The sequence below is a fragment of the Oryzias melastigma genome, linkage group LG10, assembly GCF_002922805.2.
Source record: "Oryzias melastigma strain HK-1 linkage group LG10, ASM292280v2, whole genome shotgun sequence".
NCBI classification, from domain to species: Eukaryota; Metazoa; Chordata; class Actinopteri; order Beloniformes; family Adrianichthyidae; genus Oryzias; species Oryzias melastigma.
The window spans coordinates 6051035-6070563 of NC_050521.1; the positions used below are offsets into that span (position 1 = coordinate 6051035).

Genomic DNA, 19529 nt, shown 5'->3' on the forward strand with positions numbered 1-19529 from the left:
AAAAATAATACATGTGAGAATACTAAGAAAATATGCAGTAAATGAAGCTGTGGACAAGGAGGGGAAACGTTATCATGATGTGTTCATTAAAAACTGAACACCATGAGAAAAAAGCCATGCAGTGTGACTCTGCTGTAGGATCATTAATGCACATCATTACTGGCCTCTTGTCTTTACTCTCACTTTATTCACACAAGTGTTTTCCAATAAAAAGAAGCTCAACATGCACAGTTATTTGCTCACTTTGCTGCTTAAGCATACAACAAAGTCGGATCAGCATGTTTTTCAGTGAAATTTAATTGTATCTATTGTATCCTTTTACTGCATCAGTTTGTTATGTTTTGTAAGCTTCACTTGAGAAATCCTGCATTTTAATGTTCCTTTTTTTATGTTTTTAAATCAAGTTTTAAATGTAGATTTAGAGACAAAAAAGCATAAAGACTCAATCCCCAACATGTCTTGTTCTTCTTCTGCCTCATAAGTTAAATAGTTGAGAAATGTCCACAAAAAATTATTAAAATAAGGATTTGCCCCAGGAAAATAAAAAGAAATTCAAATTCTAAAGCTAGAAATGTTTTTTTCTCTAGCTCATTAAAAAGTCGACTAAGAAAGAGTTTTTTTTTTTTTTTTTTTAAAGATCATGAATTCTTTAGACACATTTGGAAACTTTTAATGACCTTTTGTTAGATAGGAACAAAGCTGTTGCTGAATGAGACCAGTAAGTGTTGTTACATTATTATTTTGTAGAATTATAAATATACCCACGAGTGATATACAACTAGTTGCTCTATGGTTCTATAATGGTATATTGAATTTCTTTGTGATACTTGTTCAGAAAGATGGCATTTTTTAATATGATGTAGATAGACCTAAAGGAATAATAAAGACACAAAACTTTATTTACAAAAGTTTAAAATTTACTTTTTTCCAATGTGTCAAAATGTGCAGAGCAAACTTACCAATTAGGTGTGTGAAGTCCATCTCCAGTCTTCTACTATAGCCAAAGTCCGGATCCATCCCACTGCGGTGTAGAACTATCTGAGCCACACATTCCTCTATCACCTTGTAGTACTGAGGCCTGAAGGGTCACAAAACAAAGCGGAACAATCAGTCGGGCCACGAAAGATCTGAGTGACACAAACCCTTACAAGGCCAATTAGCCAAAAACGATTCTCTCATCGAAAGCAAGAGGTCAGAAAATGCCATGTCAAAAAGGCTGCTGCCGCAGAAAATAGGAACGCCATTAAATTTGATCACTTGCTTCACCCTGTTCATGAAATTAGCAGATTAATGGCCGCGCGAGGCCCAAAATGGGATAGCGCTACTATTTCAAGGTGACGGAGGTTAGTCGAGGTCACGCTTGCCCTCTTGGATAATTTGCAATCATCTCTGCCAATTAAAAGCGAGGTAAAGACTCAAATGTAAATCTAATCAGTGTAATGTGTGTAACTGAAAGCACAATGAGCAGGAAAACACGGCAGTGTGACTGAGGGAATCAGACTGAGTCCAGTGCCACCACACAGGTTGCTATGTGACCTTTTCCTGTAACATTATCAACTTTAATTGCAAGTGACATTTAGCAAACACAATGCCATCTTAAACGAAGCCACAAACTGAGAAATACCAATTTTCTAAGCATGACACGGAGCTCAAGTTGATATTTAACATTATCACACCAACAAATACTTCTTTTTCGTTTCTTGTTGTTTATTTTTTTTTTCTCCAAAGGCTCTGTTGCTTGTAATCTGCAATTTTAAGTCCTGCATTAAGGTGATGTTTTGTTTTTTTGCCATTTAAAGTCTCACTCCAACCATATTTTTATCTATTGTTTCATAATTCCCAGTGGTTGCAGTTTTTAGCAAAAATCAACAAGCCTGTTTTTTTTAGACATTGTTTCTGCAGTGTGGCAAGAGCTCATTAGAAATTCATCTCCATTTCCAAATTCATCTCCACAGACATTCAATCAATTGTGACTAATTACTTTATAATATAGGTAATTTGTTTAATACACTTCTCTGGTTGAAGAAGACAGGACCATTGAAACAATATGGTTACAGGAATCAGACAGACCTCTGATTCAATCCCCACATCAACGCCATCCGTCTCTTCTGTAAATACTAGTTCAAAATGGGCACCAAATGAAAGCTGGGCTCTTTCATCAGCACTACAGTCCAAACAGACCCCAAACAAGCTTTTAGAGGCAGATCGTGTTCCTTTAATATACATAAACTCTATTCCTTTTTTTAGAAAACATCTCTTGTCTTTGCAGACTCCTTGTCTGGTATGTAATCTTACACCGAGCGGATGACAAAGAGTGCACCATATGATCCAAAAATCCCTGATAAATAAATATGCTCGAATGCATTATTTTTAGCTACTCTTTATGATTTATATAATAAAGAAACCAGAGACGCCCAACGACGGGAGGTTGCAAGAACTCAGATCAAAGCCCAGCGGTTTGTTGGTCTGCCATGAAAGGATTAACACAGAGGAAGCTTCACTGTTACTTAAATGTGATAATTGATTGTAGCAGGCAGAGCTGTGAGCAAAGTGCCTGTTGCTGGGTGGGCTAATTTTATTGACCAGAAACATACAAAAAAAACATGTTTTGGAGGGAAAATAAAGTGTGATAACGAGCACTTTGTGACTGACAAACAACAAATAGAAAGAAGTTACTATTTATTCAATTTACAGTCTGTCTTTTCAAGATACTTTGTGGGTGGACAGACCATATCGGGTTATAAGCTGAAGTGCCAAATAGTAGAAATATTGGAGCCAAAGTAAATAAGAAAAAATAGCATTTAGGTGTGCTGTTTTGAAAGCAGAAAGAGCCATAAATTAAGCCTGAGCTGTTGGATTCACCCACTCATGACTGGCACAAGCTGGTGAAAGCTCACACGTCGCCCTGCATGGCTTAAGCACTGTGGCACTCGGCTTACAGCTGTCACCAATGCACACCACATTATTATCTCAATGAGCCACCCTATTTTTCCATTCCTCCCTTATTCTCCTCCACCGGCGAGCAGATACAGGCTAGGTAGAGATAACTAGAGACGGGAAGCGAGACCCAGAACTGTCAGGCCCTTGAGCAGTGGGCAGGGCTGGGTTCCCACATGTCCCCGGCGTCATCCCCCAACCTCTTCTTTTGCTTTGGCACCTCCATTTCTTCCACTGATAGCATGCGGTTCGGCACAGCCCCAGCCAATTGAACCAGCCCCGCTCCACATAAACCAGTGTAATCCCCATATCACTAGGCTCCAAAAGAGCAGATCTGCTCTATATTTACTGGGTGGGTTTGATGTGCTCCCATTCATTAGGCTCGCAAGGAGAGATTAATTATCAAACATAATCCAAGCCCCAGAGGCAAGAAAAACAACTAATGTTTTGTTAGGAAGAATTAAAGTAGACAGAGCAGTTTACACACCGTAGACAATGTTATGATTGGAATACTAATTTGAATATTTAATGAATTACTCGCAAATAAAGTAAAATATCCTGTTTTTCTTAGTAAAATTAAAAGTGACAGTCAAACCTTCACGTAGCGCTTTCAGAATGGTTTTGCGCACAGTTGTACTCAATAACTGTTGGAGAAACCAACTTTTGCAGAAATAGTTGATCTCAACAGTGATAGTTCCTATTCACAAAGTGAAAGCGTGCAAACTTTAAAGGTGAAGGCTGAAAAGAGACGGATGGCACAAATTGGAAATCGCTGTATGCACTGCAGTGCTCCATCTTCCATCATCCTAACTGCACAGCTGTGATATATGGGGAGGAAAACGCTTCAGTCAAAGCAGATCTGTTGTTAATGTTTGTGTGCAGGAATTTCTCCATGCATTTGTTACAACAGCTGGAAGGGGAAAGAAAATCAAAAACATATCTTTAAAAAAAAAATACCTTTTTTTTTTCTACTGGTCCAGGTTTGCACCGATTTTTGTCAGAGAGGGATGTAAATGAACACTGGGGGAGAGGTGGACACAGGGATAGTGAATGGTTTATGTGAAATCCATCCCTTATGTCCTTTAAAGTGATGAGGAATACATAATTCATAACTCTAAGGGGACAGCAAATGGTTTTGTTAAATTCATCTTCCTTTTATTCTGCTTTAATCTTCTATGTTTCATTTTAAGTCTTAGTTTTCCAAAAAAGGAAAAAAAAGTGCTGACACAGCATTTGATTCATCTGTGCTGCTCTGACCACATTGGAACCTCTGTTAAAAAAAAACAAAAAAAAAACAACTTTTTCCACTTCCTCATCACTTTTTATCCAATAAAACAATAGGTGATTTGAAATTAGTTTTATTCTAAAAATCTTTAACAACGGTTACTCGAATGTGGATTAGATCGTACCAGCTTCTGTTGATGAAATAACTGTTGTTCTTTCCATGTTTTTATATTTACTATATGATTATTAGCAGAGCGCTGGTAAACAACAATGTCGACAACAAGTTCAAAATGTAATTGCCAACTGTGTTGTTCCATTAAACAGTCTGCAGTTAAATAAACGGTAGCTGATTACTTGTTATGGATGTGAGCCGTTATCAGAACAGTTCTGTAAATACGCTGAGCTTTTGTGGAGCTCTCCTGGACGAGATGCACTTTCAATAGCGAGTACGATCAACACCGAGAAGAAATTGTAGAAGTGTTGATTCATTTTATTGCATAGTAAGACTTTAGAATTGTCTTTGTGTTGAAAATACATTTAGTTTAATTATATTAAAGTGCGAGTAAATGTTATTTTTTTTTTTTGGCAAATGATTTATTCGCATGGTTTGAAGAGAAAAGTGTGAATGTAAAGTGTTGATTTGGAATTATTTGTTTTTTTAATTTAACATAACAGAGTGGATAGAGCCTCATCAGCCATATCGCTGAAAATTAAAAAGAGTTAAAACTCTTTTTTTTTTAACCACAAATACAAGGGCGATGAAATACGTTGGATTTTTCATTAGCAGTTGGAATTCAAAGGAGCACAATCTTCTCAAACCTGTCCTGGATAATGGAAAATCTTTGCAGATAACTTAAAATTTCAATGAACCTCTGTTTTTTCTTTGGTCACAAACTTTTTATATCCTACCAAAGCCAACCTTTTCAGTTTAAACTGATGAAAGTTTAAGGCTTATAAACTTTGACGCCAAGCTAAATGTGTTGAAGTAATAACATTTTTTGCTCAATCAAATTGTCAAAAAAAGATTAATAAACTCCCACATTTTCTATTTAATGTCAAGGACAATACCACTTTGAGTTTCTGTGAAGAAGATGAAAGTTAGAATGTAAGTGTCTCGACTTAAAGGGGCTATTTCATGACTTTCTAAAGCCTTTCAGAGTGAACTATATCCATATATAATCATATATTACCGTTGGAACACTAAAAAAATAATTATTTATGAAATATTAGTTATTTTCGTAACTTCATGATACACTTACCACATGTACAACAATCATATGTCCATTTTCATGATGCCATTTTCATGGCCACATGAGCCTCAAGGGAACTGCAAGACACACCTGCTCTCCCTTTAAGATGTGGCTGCACCTCTCTATGACCCTCTATGAGCCAAACATCTCAAGAACTCCTATAGGTCAACCCCTGTAGGGATGCTAGGCATTAGTTGGTAAAGTGGCATACCACTGCAGGAAGGAAATGTAACTCTGCCTTTTACACTGCATTTGTTGACTCAGTTTACTCCCATACACTACAATACTTCCACAGTTACTAGAGTTTGATAAAGATTCCACTTTCCTTACAATACAGTACCTCTTGTCTCACTTTTGACTCCCACTTTTGTAAAGAACCTTCATTTTCTCCAGTGTGCACATTTAAACACAAGTTGATAAAAGGCAGGCAGCCAGTCAAACACGAGAAAAAAATGAATCTTTGAGGTCAAAACCAGTAAGTTTAATATGATGTGTGATCTTTTACCATCTCTTGCTTTAAAATAAAAACGAGGAATGATCACTCAGAGCGCTAGCCCCACCAGGTCAATAGCGAATGGAGGTCAGCGGTACGTACAAACCAAACAAAGCTTACCTGATGTAATAGTCATTTCTGATGAGCAATAGGTGCTGAAGGACTGACAGGAAGTAGGCCTCTGATGCAGTGTCTTTCACCATGTTGGAGAGGAGATGGTACACTTCATTCATATCAGTGCAGGAAAGAACAAAGGTTAAGGAAAAACATCATATTGGGGAATATTCTTGTTTATTTCAATCCAGAATGAATTCATTAAAATGTCAAGGCTAAATTCTTGATATGAAACCCAGATTGGCATCAATCAACCTCTGTGAACGCTTTTTTTTTTCCATTGCTACTTCCTTTGTGAATATTTATTTTCTTTTCTTTCTCAGCTCAGCTTTTCTGACAGCTATCATTGTGCACAAGGGAACAGAGACGTAATTTCTATTATCTCTCAGGGGACCTGCTTCACAGTATAAAGCCAAGTTGAGAGGAGGGCTTTCTATAAAGAGCTCTCCCACAGATTGACTTTGTTACTCAAAACCTTTGCACAAAAGAGAAACAAACGACACAAAAATAACATTTGTTGTAGGTGGAATTACTTGGTATGCAGCTATGATTCTGCCGATTTATTTAAAATAATTACAAAAAAAAACATACAGAGGATTATTGATTGCTTACTGTTTGCAAAAATCTTTATGTTATTTTTAAGTTAACTATATACAGTATATGGGGAATAATTATGGCTTGCAGCCGTCCTGGACGGCGAGGACCAGATTGTTTCTGTAATTTTGCTTCATCACATGCTCAAAAACTTACCAAAATGTAATAATGAATTTTGTCTGACAGTCTGCAACCACAACTGAAGATTAATTGACCTTTGACCTCAGGAAGAGGCCACCATCTTTAATTTTAAGGCAAAAAAAAAAAAGAAAAGAAAAAAAATCTCTATTGATTCAACAAATTTAAACTTAAAGGGATTTTGATCCTTCAGCAAAAAATTCCATGTGCATAAAATTCTGGTTTTAAAGTTTGTAGATTTTGAATGGCGTCAGCGTGACAACTTTGCAAAAGTGGCACATTTTTATACCGGAATATTGTGCGAACACATTTAAAATGTGGGCATGGTTAACCTAAAACATCTGTTGCCAAAAAGAAAAAAAAATTGTTTTGTTAATTCTTTAAAAAAAGAAAAACATTGACATCGAAAAAAAGAGGGGAAAAATTGCTAAAGAGATAAAACCACCAGAAAAGCCACCTTTTTTTTTTTTTGTATAATTTGTCACATGCAGGTTGGACCAGGGTGGCAGGGGAAGAAGGAGGGTGTGTAGCATCCACTTTGCCATTGAGGGGAGGTCAAAAGGAAGTAGCAAGGGTGGGGCAGGAAGTCTTTGTGAGCCAAAAATTAAAGCAGCCACACGCTGCTTTAATTTTAGCTTTGCTATGCGAACCAACTGTTAATGAATTTTTATGCATCGTTTTTATTTCTAAACTCTTTTTTGGAGTTTAAATCTTCCAGAAAAAAGTTAGTCACCCAAGTTATTGACTGAAGCACAGAGCAGAAACAATAAGACTAAAAAAAAAAAAAAAACAACCATTAACAGTACGACGACACCTTTATTGTTTGAACATTATATGTGCTAATAAGGGATTAGCATAACTGTCAAATTTGTGTTTCTCAAAAAGTTAATACAACAGAAAAACTCTACCTCTAACAAGAAGAGAACTGAGGAAAACGAGTGATTTGGAGGTTAATTTGTTTGCCTCAGAACGGAACATTTCCCTGTGGAGGGCAACTGTGTGTCTGAAGAAGTTGATAAGCCTCTCAGATATGTGCACGCATGCAGAAAAAGGTAGCCTGGGGAGACAGTAGCTTGTTATTCTTGCAGAGATGAAAACCTGCTTGCCATCTTAACATCAAGTGTTTATCCTGACACCCAACGTTCAAATTTTCCAAAGAGCAACGTACAGGTCTCGCCTCCATCATGTGACATTTCCTGCAACTGTGGCACCATTTTCTGTGGCTTCCGTTTAGTCTATAAGTGATTTAGGAAATGTATCCAGTTGATGCAACAGTGATTTAACATCCTATAGTGGGTGGGATACAATAAAATCTAAAAAAAAACACTATTGAACATCTTTCTTTGTTGATTTATTAGTACTGGTCAACGTTTCTCTTATATTTGTGTTTCATTTGTCTTTAAACTGGTATCACACTTTTTTTTTCATCCAAGAGAAACAAAAATGGGGTAAAGCTCCTCTAAAGTATCATTTCCTTCCCTTGCATTAGCCGCATATAAAGCCTGAGAGAATTACCAACCCTGTGAGATTCAATTACCGCCTCACCATAGCTGCATTTGAGAAGACTGGAGACGGAGCTCACACTGGGAAAGTATCCAACTAGTCATCGCCAGCGTCATCTATCACTAAACTGCAGACATAAACCTCATGTAAAACGCATATGTATCCAGTAGCAAAGCCCCGTCTCAGCTTGTTTTCTCAGCCTCTCCCTCGGTCTACACTTTCTCTCCGAGCGGTGAATAAACATGAGTGGCAGTCAAGTGTGATGTGGGCTGGTCGGTGGAGGGGTCAATCAATCACCATCCCACAGTTCATTAATATTTATTATAGGCCGGGAGTCACCTCCCCAGCACCTGGACTTGAGGCCGGACAAAGACGAGGTCTGGCTCTTCAGGTTAATATGCAGGAAGCGACTGACAAAAACAAGACACACAAGCGGGTAGAAGAGCACGGCCATCGTGAGCTCACGTGTTTTCTGAGTGTGTTCAGGAAGGGGGGGGTGCAGACAAAGGGACAAAGGGTAACCTAGGCATTCCAATCATGCCCATAGCTCACAGATCAATACCACATTGTCCTTGGAAACAAACATTAGGCCTTCTCATTTGTGAACCCGCTCAAGCACATCATTAATCCAGGTGAACCTTTTCTCTCTCTCCATCTTGTCTGTGGGCACACATACGCAACCTCCTCCCCCCCGCTTACACGTGTCAACAGAAACTGTCACTCACAGGGGTACTTTTGTGTTCGAGCAAGAACTGTGGGATTTGATGGGAAAAAAGGATGCAGGATTGTACATTTGCATAACAATGTCAGAGTCTGGTTTGTCTGCTGGAAATGTCAGCCGTTCATACACGGCCTTACAGTATTTTTGAATTATTAAAAGGTTTTTTTTCTGGGAAACTTTCCACCAGGGGACTAAATTACTTCTCGTCTTGTTAACTTTTACACTAACTGTTTGGAGCAAAAAAGATTTTTTTTTTTTTGAAGGGTCGTAGGTCAGAAGTCATCTTGCAAAAGAAAAAAAAACAGATCCATATTAAATATTAGGAAAAGCTAAACTATTTGACCCCCTCTTTTTTTAGATTATACTTATACCTAAACCTTCGTAGAATGGGGAAAAATACAAAATGGAGAAATGAGGAGGCTGCAAGTCCACTGGAAGTGGCTGTAATTGACCAGAGAGGGAGTTACATACTGTGCTATGGTTCCTTTGATCTTTTTATATTGACCAAACCTAGAGAAAATTATCTTCAACAAATCAGTAGTTTGCATTTAACCCTTTAAAGCTACGTTTATACCAGGTATGTGACGCACATTCTTCAGTGTTCACATTAGATTGTCATTACCCGAAGATAGCACATGTCTTTCAATTCACGGTTGGCTCTTCCGTGAATTGAAAGAGACGCCATCCATACGTCACTCCCAAATTAGAGTCTCTGATTTGTCAAATTCAACTGCAGGTTCAATGGTTTTGTAGCCCAAAAAAATGCGTAATCATGCACGACAAAGAGAGTTTTGAACTAAAATGTGTGTTTATGCATGTTTACATAGACTTTTAATTGAAAGTTGTCACTTAAATATGTGTTACCGAGGCCGGAGTGAATGTTGATTTTCACCAGAGATTTAGCTCCAATGCTTAATTTCTATTGACAACTGTGACTCTTGAATTGTTATTGGGATTAACTTAATTCCAGCAGACTATGAGGCAGAGAAAAGCGACCTTGCACTGAAACACAATACTTTACAGCAAAGGTCCCCAATTTTTTTTTTTATTTATTTATTTTTTTTTTTTGTGAGGCCCACGTAACCGATTTCTTCTCTGATGTGGGACTGGGCTTGGTTTGTAAGCAAACAGAAAAAGTTTAACAATCACAGCCTAAACGCAAACAATTAGGTCTAACCAGGAAGCCATACATAACCAAATTTTAAACAATTCCTTTCTGCAATCTTCACAGAAAAAAATAATACTAAAACATTTATTTTTCTAATAAACCAATAAATATTCTACCCTCTCCTGTCATAGTTCAGACTCCAGAAGGGTGGAATATAAAGTCACGTTCTATGTGGGTCTTGACCGGCCAGATTGAGAAAAAAAAATTATATATATACATATATATGCGTGTCTGTTAGTGTTTGGGCAGGGTGGCCCAAAAGTGTGTGTGTGTGTGTGTGTGGAGTGGATCAGAAGTTTGGGGATACCTGCTTTACAGTAGTGAAGTGTTTATGCAATCTAAATAAAGCAACTAATTCTGCCATGGAGAAAAGTGGAAAGCAGCACTTTTTGTTAGTAATGTGTTGCATTTCAGTGTAAATTTGCTATGAAAAGCAGCTTTTCTTTGTGTCAGAACAAAGTGATTCACGCTGATCACGTAAAGACTTACAGTATGTCTTATTCAGGTGTCGCTAAGGACATCTCCAGTGTTAAAGGATTAAACATCATTGCTCCTCTCTTAGCTGGTGCATGTGCATTCGACCAAAACAAACGGCAAAGGATATTCCATCTCAGCCCGGATGTCATCAAGGCGATGGGACAGTTCGATGGAGTCCTCCTCCTTGTTCTCGTTGAACACCTTGAGCTGGATGTCGAGCTCCTCTGTCTCTTTCAGCTCCTAGAATGAGTGAAGACGGGCGTACCATATTGTTGAGAACATCACAGGGGCTTCATTATTGAATGCATGTCTGTTAACTAGATCGACTCTGAAAATCCACAGAAATAGAACAAAGCTAAATGGAAAGTGAGACGCCCCAAACACGCACACTAAATATTTCACACAACACCGGTTCCTGCACACCTGTATCAGCCACAAGGGGCTGCAGGGGGCCTTTATGTCACTTCTCCATGAATCACCAGACAAGGAGTTTAGGAACTGAGACAAGGCCACATGTAACCCAATTTCTGTACGTATCAATCACCCTGCACTGTTTCTGGGTGCGCCATCTGTCTTCAGCAAGCAACACAGATTCAGTGGGAGGTTCACAATGACACACACATCACAAAAAAGGAAAAAAAAGTAGGGAAAAGGAAAAAGGGAAGACAGCCAAATGCAGGCGTCAAGGACTATCAGAACAAAACAAAACATGTTGTCTTTTCCAGCGGCGTTCACTCTTTCTTTGCCAACAGCCACAATGACTCCTGAGTATAACTCATAATTAGATGAAGGAGTGTCAGTCTGAAGGCAGGCAATACAAGCGGTAAATGTAGGATTCATAAATGACTGTACATGGAGATTCTTTCATATCAGGGAGCAGAATTGAAGATAATTAAAGTAATGACTGCAATAATCAACAGGAGCAGCTGGGATGACTTATTAACAACTGGCTCCGTGACACGTTCACCCCACTTGCAACAAATGAGAGTTTGAGTGATGAGCTGGAGCTGGCTTGCCTTCGGCTCATGTGAAGATGTGTACACTGTGGTTGTGGATAATGATGCCTGTGTGTAGAGGTGCTAACTCTTCACACTCTCAGCAAGGCTCTGCTGCGACTAATCAAACTGTGGCAGGACTCTCCACTCGGAATTTACATAGCGGCTGACCTCAGATGTCAAAAATCCTTAATGAAATGCACTGCTGCACTTAAATCAATGGGTTTGATATCCTGCTGCATAAATAATAATTACAGAAAAATCTGTTGATGACTTTATTTTTGAGGAAAATAATGTTTAAAAATTGGGCGTTGGATTTTCCACAAGTACATTTTGATGTGAAATAGAGGTAAAAGAGTCATCTATACATATAAATGAGGAAATTCAGTATTTAGGCTGGTTTTACCAACACAAATACAAAAAAGGTGTGAAGTAAAGTCTTGTAACTCACAGGCAGGATCTTTTTGAGGCCACATCTTAAAAACTCGTTGCGGAGATGTATCCGGAAGTCGAGGTCATCAGGAGAGGTTACCAGGGCGTTGATCAGCTGCATGCAAGCAACCTGTGAAGAACCCAAAGAGAGGAAAAATAATGACTTAAAGATAAAAGGAAAACATAGACATATGTTTTCTGTCTTCCCACAATCTGAAGGGCAACAGAACTTTTAAATTAATATAAATAAGAACTACCTAAAAAGTTTCTGTGTAAAATGTTGATTTATTTGTCATTATTATTTCTCTTTGATTGCAGGCTTATATATGAACATGTGTTGTTAAACTAGTAGGAAAAGTAAAAGGGGCTGGCTTTAAAAAGCTCGGCTTCTGCCCGCTCCTTGACCAACATGCCCAAATTTAGTAAGAACTGTCCCCATTCTTATGTTAATAAGTTTTTTTTATTTTTTTGAATTTTCAATTGTGTTTCCTTGCTGAAATGTTATTGGCATGTTGGAAAGATAAAATCACGACCACATATATTAGTTAATTGCAGTAAAAATTATTATTTTAATTTACTTGATTCCTGTTTCAGATTTTCCTTTTCTTCTAGCAGTTTCTTTAAAATTCTACAAGATTTAGAAAAAGAGAAACAGAAATCTCAGCTCTGCTGTGTCTCTTAACCACCTGTGCAGCTATTTATAGATTTATTGATAATGTTACATTTGTGGGAATATTTGTGTGTTTTTTGAGCGTGTGTAAGAGCTCAGTGGTTGACTTGGGGTGAGGAGGAAATCGCGAATGAATTATAATGAGCAGTAAAGTGTTTCAAGGGAGCACGCCACGGATAAGATGGTTCACCTCAGACAGGCGATCAATAGCAGGCTGACGGATCTCCTTGGACAATGCAAAACGCTGTTTTCTGAAACTGACCCGAACGCACGCCTGGTATGTGGTATTAAAGACCTACTCCGATCCTTTTTTGATCTATTTTTTGCTAGTGGACTTTTAATTACAATTTTGTTGATTTTAGCTGTTTATATTTATCAGAAATTCACCACTGAGTTGTGGGCGGGACCAAAGGAGCAGAGCAACTCCGCCCCCTATTTGCATCACCAATCCTTCAAAATCCCAACCTAACTTTATTGGCACAACAAAATATGGAGAGCAATATTTGAGCTATCCAGACGTACGGTTTTGAGCAGCTCAGTGGAGGAAAATGAAGACATACGAGGATCTATTTTACAAGGGGGTTCATTAGAATAGAGTAGAGGAGGGAGTCTGTGGCCCGCTTATTGTAATTTCTACATCATAACTACAAGCTTTTTCAAACTGAAGGTTCAAGCTTTTTTATGTGTTTTTGGAGCTTTTTTTGGAGTTTTTTGCAACTTGGAGCAAGCTCTGTGAAATATGTCTGTTTTTTATGGCTTAATTTGCTTCACCCAATGTATCAGACTAAGATATGCCAGTGTTTTTCAAGCCTAAATGTCTCTGGTGTACTAACTTTTTCAAGCTGTTGCGTGCAGCAGAAATTTTAGGAATCAGAAACATGGCAGACTTATGTTCAGGATAAGGATGTTCACTGTAAGGACATTCACTGAAACCTGACATTTTATTGTATCCACCAGAGGCTGGATACATGAAAGGAACTCAAAGCTTCACAGTGTGAAATAAACCCATGCAGCTCATGAAAAATTCCTTCTTTTCTCTTGTATACTTACATCAAGCAGCTCAAACAGGCTTCAGTCACATTTTGAGGAGTGGGAAGTGTCAGGGTTGGGGAGTGGGAGTATCATCTGTGTTGAGTTGGGCTGAATCCGAGGGGGTACTCGGAGCATTAAAATTAAAGGTGGCGTGACCGGTACGTTCTGAAAGTTGAAACTTTCTCACACGGTTGGTGGAGAAGTCTACCCTGATCTGAAGCACATTTTAATCACATTAGCAAAGTCTAGCTCTATAGACCGTCACAGGCTTTGGATTGGAAGTCTATTAATTTCCCTGAAACCCCCGCATCAGCAAAGTATTTTAATTTACTCCACAATTAGCAGAGCTTCATTTCATTAACAGCAAAATTTAGCAGAAAAACAAGAAGCTCCTAATAAAAGAATATCTACTCTCTCTTCCACCAGCCACCTCATTAGTTCTCCTCATGACTTTTCCTTCCCAAGCCCTCCAGCTAAACTAATTCCTGAAGTAATTCCCCGCTTTAGACTTCAAAAAAATGTGTCTTAAGTGGTGTTGTTGTTGCCAGAACATATATTTTCCTGCTGCCGAAGAACACAAGTGAAAATGAGGAGAGGCATGGTGCTTTGTTGCCCTTTCACATCGAGTCCTCCGAGACTCAACTTGACAGCTACATGGAAAAAAGCATGGAGACGTGTTTGTAGAATGTGAGAACAAAAAAAAAAAAAAAAAAACAAGTAAAAGCTTTGAGAGGAAAAGGAAATGTGAGAAAAAAACAAGTTCTGGTCCAATTTCCTTGTTTCCAAAAAAGAGCAGAGAAATTCAGGAGGGGGGATAAGTGCACTCGATGTTTTTGATTAAAACTGCAGCACAGAGTGTATTCTAGTAACCCCATTTTAATATTGCATCCTGTCATGTGTGGGAAGAGCTGCAATATGGACAAGTCGACATGAAGACAGAAGCCAAGAAAAATGTGAAATGACAGCTGAGGCTAAAGCACAATGGGCCACAAAGTGCCCAATAGCTCCAAAATTGCTATTTTCGGTTTTGCCTGCACCCAGAGGGGTCGTCATGGCAAAGAAGAGTTGCGTGAATGATGCTGTCTCTGGACTGTGCATGGCAAAAACCTGCAATTGTGTTCCAGATTGTCTCGGTTAGTGGATTTTTTTTTTTTTTTTGATAATTGACTGCATGAATTTGCAGGACGTCTGCATGGTGTCATTGGACACTGTCTTTCTAATTACTCACCTGGAGCTGCTGTGCCTCGTGGTTCTCCAGCCCTTCCACAATTGGAGCAAACCTCTCCTTATTGTTCCTCTCTGCAGCAATCGTCATCGCAGCCAGAATCTTATCTAGGCTAGAGGAAAGAGAGGAACAGGGAGAAAGCAAACGTAAAAATATACGCTTTATCCGCTCTCTGACAGGACATTTACACACAATTTTTAGCTCAAACTGCATACATCTTACCCTCCATTGAGTGGACGTCTACATGGATGCCTACTTAGCCAGTCTTTAGTTACTGACATATGCAACAATTTTGATGTTGTAGGTTGTTTGCAATTATCAACATTGTGCTACAAATTTATTCACAAAAAGACTAAAGGTAAACAACATGATCGAGTGAGAAACAACCGATTCAAGACAAAAGTGTATAAGTATCTATAAAGAATAGGAAGCTTTATTACTATTTAATATTCAAAAAAATATTATTATATCATGATTAGAAATTATACCAGTAGAGAAAAAGCATTTCATCAGTTGTTGACATTTTTAGTAAGGGATATATGATATATATTGCAATATATCACAAGACTGTACCAGAACAATTGTTCACTTTTTCTTTTTTTTACTTAAGAGTATGACTTAGAAAAAAAACTAAGTCATGCATGTCTTATAAGAACAAAAACATCAAGGCTAACTGAATATTTGAGACTGAGAATTTAACACAAGCTGGTTCTCGCGAGATCTTGTTTTTCTGGCAGAGCTGCTTAAAGTGTGCTGTGCTGCCAACTAGTGGTCGGAGGTTTAGGTGGAAAAACTAACGTCAGACGATGAATGGCACTCACAAAAAATGAATTAGATATCACTTCGTCAGCATTTTAAATCGATTCAAGTATCACCAAGTGAAATATCATGATATATCACTGAAGCGGTTTTTTACCACACCCCTAATTTTTAATGCTCTAAACAGGTCAAACTGCAGAACATCTAACAGAATATATTTTGTGCGAGTGCATAATAGCTGACCTACAATGTTTGATTAAAATTTCATTTAAATTGTTATGTTTATGATAGGACAAAGAGGTAAGAATAATGCAATCATCACACTCTTTTTTGATTAAGAGGTGCTCCTTTTTTTAATTACCCTGTAAGGACACAAAAAAAATGACATGAGCAACATATGACTAGCTGATTAGAAGACAGGAAGTAGTGCGTGACTGTCTAGCACAGGGATGGGCAAACTTTTTGACTGGTGGGCCACAAATAGTTCTAAGATTTGACAGAGATGCCAAACCAGGAGCAGATGCATGGAGTGTTTTGTAACACACTCTATAAGAGAAAGAAATAATGGGAAATTTGGATTAAATTGTTTAATTTTGTTTGAAAATGTATGCACATATATATATAGCACAATTTAGAGATTTTATTTCAAAAGTTTGAATTCCGTTCTGTATTTATTGTCATTTGATGGGTTGATGTATCTCAGGGAGAAATGCAAACTTATGCTACGTTTACATCTGGTATGAAAACACGCATACAAGCGACCACTTCCAATGAAAAGTCAATCTAAATGTGCCTCTATGCGAGTTTCGGACTTCCATGTTCAACACGCAAGTTTTAAAGTCCACCTTTGGGCACTACATACAAAATGCATGGTCATTGAATGTGCGTTATACGTTAAAACTGTTTGACTTATCAATGCTAGTGACGTCTCTTTAATGTCCTTTTCAATTCACGGGAATTCTAACCATTTGAAAAATGATCATGACGGAGATATTAATAATTGTACCCAGCTGGAATTCTATGACATTAAGTCTTTCATAAATAATAATAAAGCTGTGAAATAAAAAGCCTAAGCAAGATTTGCACTACTTTAACATTTCGCATGCAGCATCTTCTAATTATTAGTATATGCACTACCATCAGGTAGAGACAGAGCTGTGTGAACATCATATCCTAAAAATGCATTCAAGAATGCCTGTTTAGCATATTATTAATCATAGTTTCAAAGAAACACTGCGTTCAAGTGGAGTTGGATGTTTTGAAAAATGTCCATCAGAAAAACACCAAATCCTCCAACACTGCATGAATGCAGATTAACTTTCTACACTTAAACAAAGGTCTATGTATTTGTAGTGCACCATGGGAGCTACCAGAATTACAGGGAAAATAAAACATTAATAAGGATTATCAACATAATTTATTCCAGTTTGGCGTGTCAGATTAAATAGTTAAATAGCATATGGGCCCCGGCTGTAGTTTGCCCACCCCTGGTCTAACATGACACTTTGTTGCAGAGTAAGCTTAAAACAGAGCGGAAGAAAGATTCCCTTTCTGACATGATGTCACAGAGTCACAGCCAAACACGCGAAGCCGCCGCGTACTGAGTGGCTTTAAAGCCAGTTCAGACGGAGCTAAAAGTGAGGCGAGATAAACATGCCTAATTCATCGTGTGCTCTTTTGATGCTGTAAGTCAAAGTGGGTGCCGAACATAAGTTGAAGTCGCAGCATCGGAGAAGTTTCTGAGCAGGAAAAGTGACACAGGAGCAGCTTTGGCTGTCATTTACAAACGATCCCTACGTTTTAATCCAAGGCTATGATCATAGCAACACTCTGATCTTATGAGTGAGAGAAAAAAAAGAGGCATATGCATGATCCAAAACACCTCATCTATGCTTAATATAGTAGTAGTGAGTCGGGATGTGGCGGCTGAGCAGAGAAATGGTCTTGCTGCTCATTTACTGCATCAGTGCTCTGATTAGAAAATGACTCAAGTACATCTTTAAAAAAGTCATGATTCAATTGAAAGCTCATTTATGAGCAGCTACTGGTATTTTAAGTTTCAGCAAACAAAAATAAAAGATAAAAAAAATAAAAAAAATCTATTGTGTCAACCTGAAAAACTAGAATTATCTCCTTTCATTGAAGATTTAGACATTAACATAAAAACATCTCGTCCATTTTTTTAAGAGGTTACAGAGGTCGCTGTGTCCATGCTAGAGCTGGCACCACCGCAGCAGCATCACCTTTTTCACAGCAGACATAATGACATGCCACAGGAAAAGCCCCGCTGTAATTAAGAACATCTAATTAAGAACAATAATGAAAGCAAGACCTGCTACACTCATTATGGTCGGCCCCAGTGTCCAGCTTTCAACAAGACACACTGAATACTTAAATGGAGCAACTAATTGTTGTCACTAACCTTTTCCTGTAATGACTAATTTGGTCCCAAAGAAAACCTACCAGGCAACAAACTCCTCTGGCAAAAACAAGGGAGGATTTTACACTTAATCACAATCAGAGTTGTTAGATTTCAAGACACTAATCAAATACAGATTGTGAAAACTTGAAAGTAACAACAACAAAAAATACAGCTTCATTTTGAGGAACAAAAGGTTTGCCTCTCAGTATATTAAGGTCATGTTTTAGTTGTCCACTGTCAAATCACCTGTTTTATTCTTGTTTTTTGTTGTTTTCCTTTTTTTTGATTCCCACATAAAATGGATCTTTAAAAAAGAAAAATAAAGGTCAAATCATTTCAATTCAAACTCCTTGATGGCGTGCACAAAAAACGGCGCAGCTTCCTGAAAGTACACTAAGTAAATGTCAGAACTGTGACACTTATTTGGACGGTCAATGATAAGAGATACGTTGCAGAGCTCCGCTCTCCCGGCAGAATATGTATGTTTGCCTATTTTGCCGTTTGCAAACTGACTTGACATTGTTATTTTAATGTTTCCCCATGGAAAACAACAAGAGCGGGGGGAAAAAATAATAAATAATTCCAGTAACATCCAATTTATAGGTTGTCAACCAGGCTGTATTGTGTGGCAACTGCACTGGCTGCTTCATGAAATATCGAGAGACTGAACTGCAATGCAGCGTTTGATTCCTACAGGTCATCTGTTGATGCAGTTTGTGCTCACAGAAGTAAATATGTTGTTTGGTGTGGGGTCTCTCAGAGAGTATGTGCCACCCATTGTTAAAGTGTTGGGGAAAAATCAGTTTCTGCACCAGCAAGAGCTTTGGCAGAACTATAGGAACTCATGTTGTCCCTAAACTGTAAATATTGGTCTCAACAGAATAATTAAGGGGCAATCCATTTATTTCACCAAACAGGATACTGATGAAAAAGGCAGAGTTCAGTGAGAACTGCAGCACTTCTGACTGGGGCTGATTTGTATTTACAAAGATAAATGAAAGCAGCCTCAGGGCATGAGATCCCATCTGAGTCATTAATCTCATTTTTATAGAAAAGTGCTGAATAATTTTGGACACTTTGGCTTGTGTTCCCTTTGTTCACATATATTGAGATGCATTTGTGTTAAAGCATAGGAGTGTAAGACCACGTTTTACACTTTCATGCCATCAGATCCCTCTATCAGAAATGTTGTGTTGATAATAAAGTTTTTAGTAATGATAAAAACTTAAAATATTGGCTTATCTCATAGAAAAATGTGAATGGGGGGTAATCAAAGTATGCAGTGTCAAAAGAAAACTAGATTTGCAATTCCTGAAGAAATTGCGTCTGATTGCTGAAAGCAATAGCGCTTTGAAGCATTTTACAGCCGCAAGTG

General features: G+C 38.1%; 1 protein-coding gene across 6 annotated transcripts in view; it reads right to left on the reverse strand.

Moving 5' to 3' along the window:
- diaph2 (diaphanous-related formin 2) overlaps window positions 1–19529 on the reverse strand; it is a 406507-nt gene that overhangs the window by 266706 nt on the left and 120272 nt on the right. For all 6 annotated transcript variants that reach the window (XM_024283228.2, XM_036214087.1, XM_036214089.1 and 3 more), the window contains 5 exons: window positions 14977–15085; window positions 12066–12176; window positions 10747–10859; window positions 6025–6141; window positions 960–1078 (listed from right to left, as the gene is read on the reverse strand). In XM_024283228.2, coding sequence (XP_024138996.1) covers window positions 960–1078; window positions 6025–6141; window positions 10747–10859; window positions 12066–12176; window positions 14977–15085 — 569 coding nt within the window. The remainder of the gene's footprint in view (window positions 1–959; window positions 1079–6024; window positions 6142–10746; window positions 10860–12065; window positions 12177–14976; window positions 15086–19529) is intronic.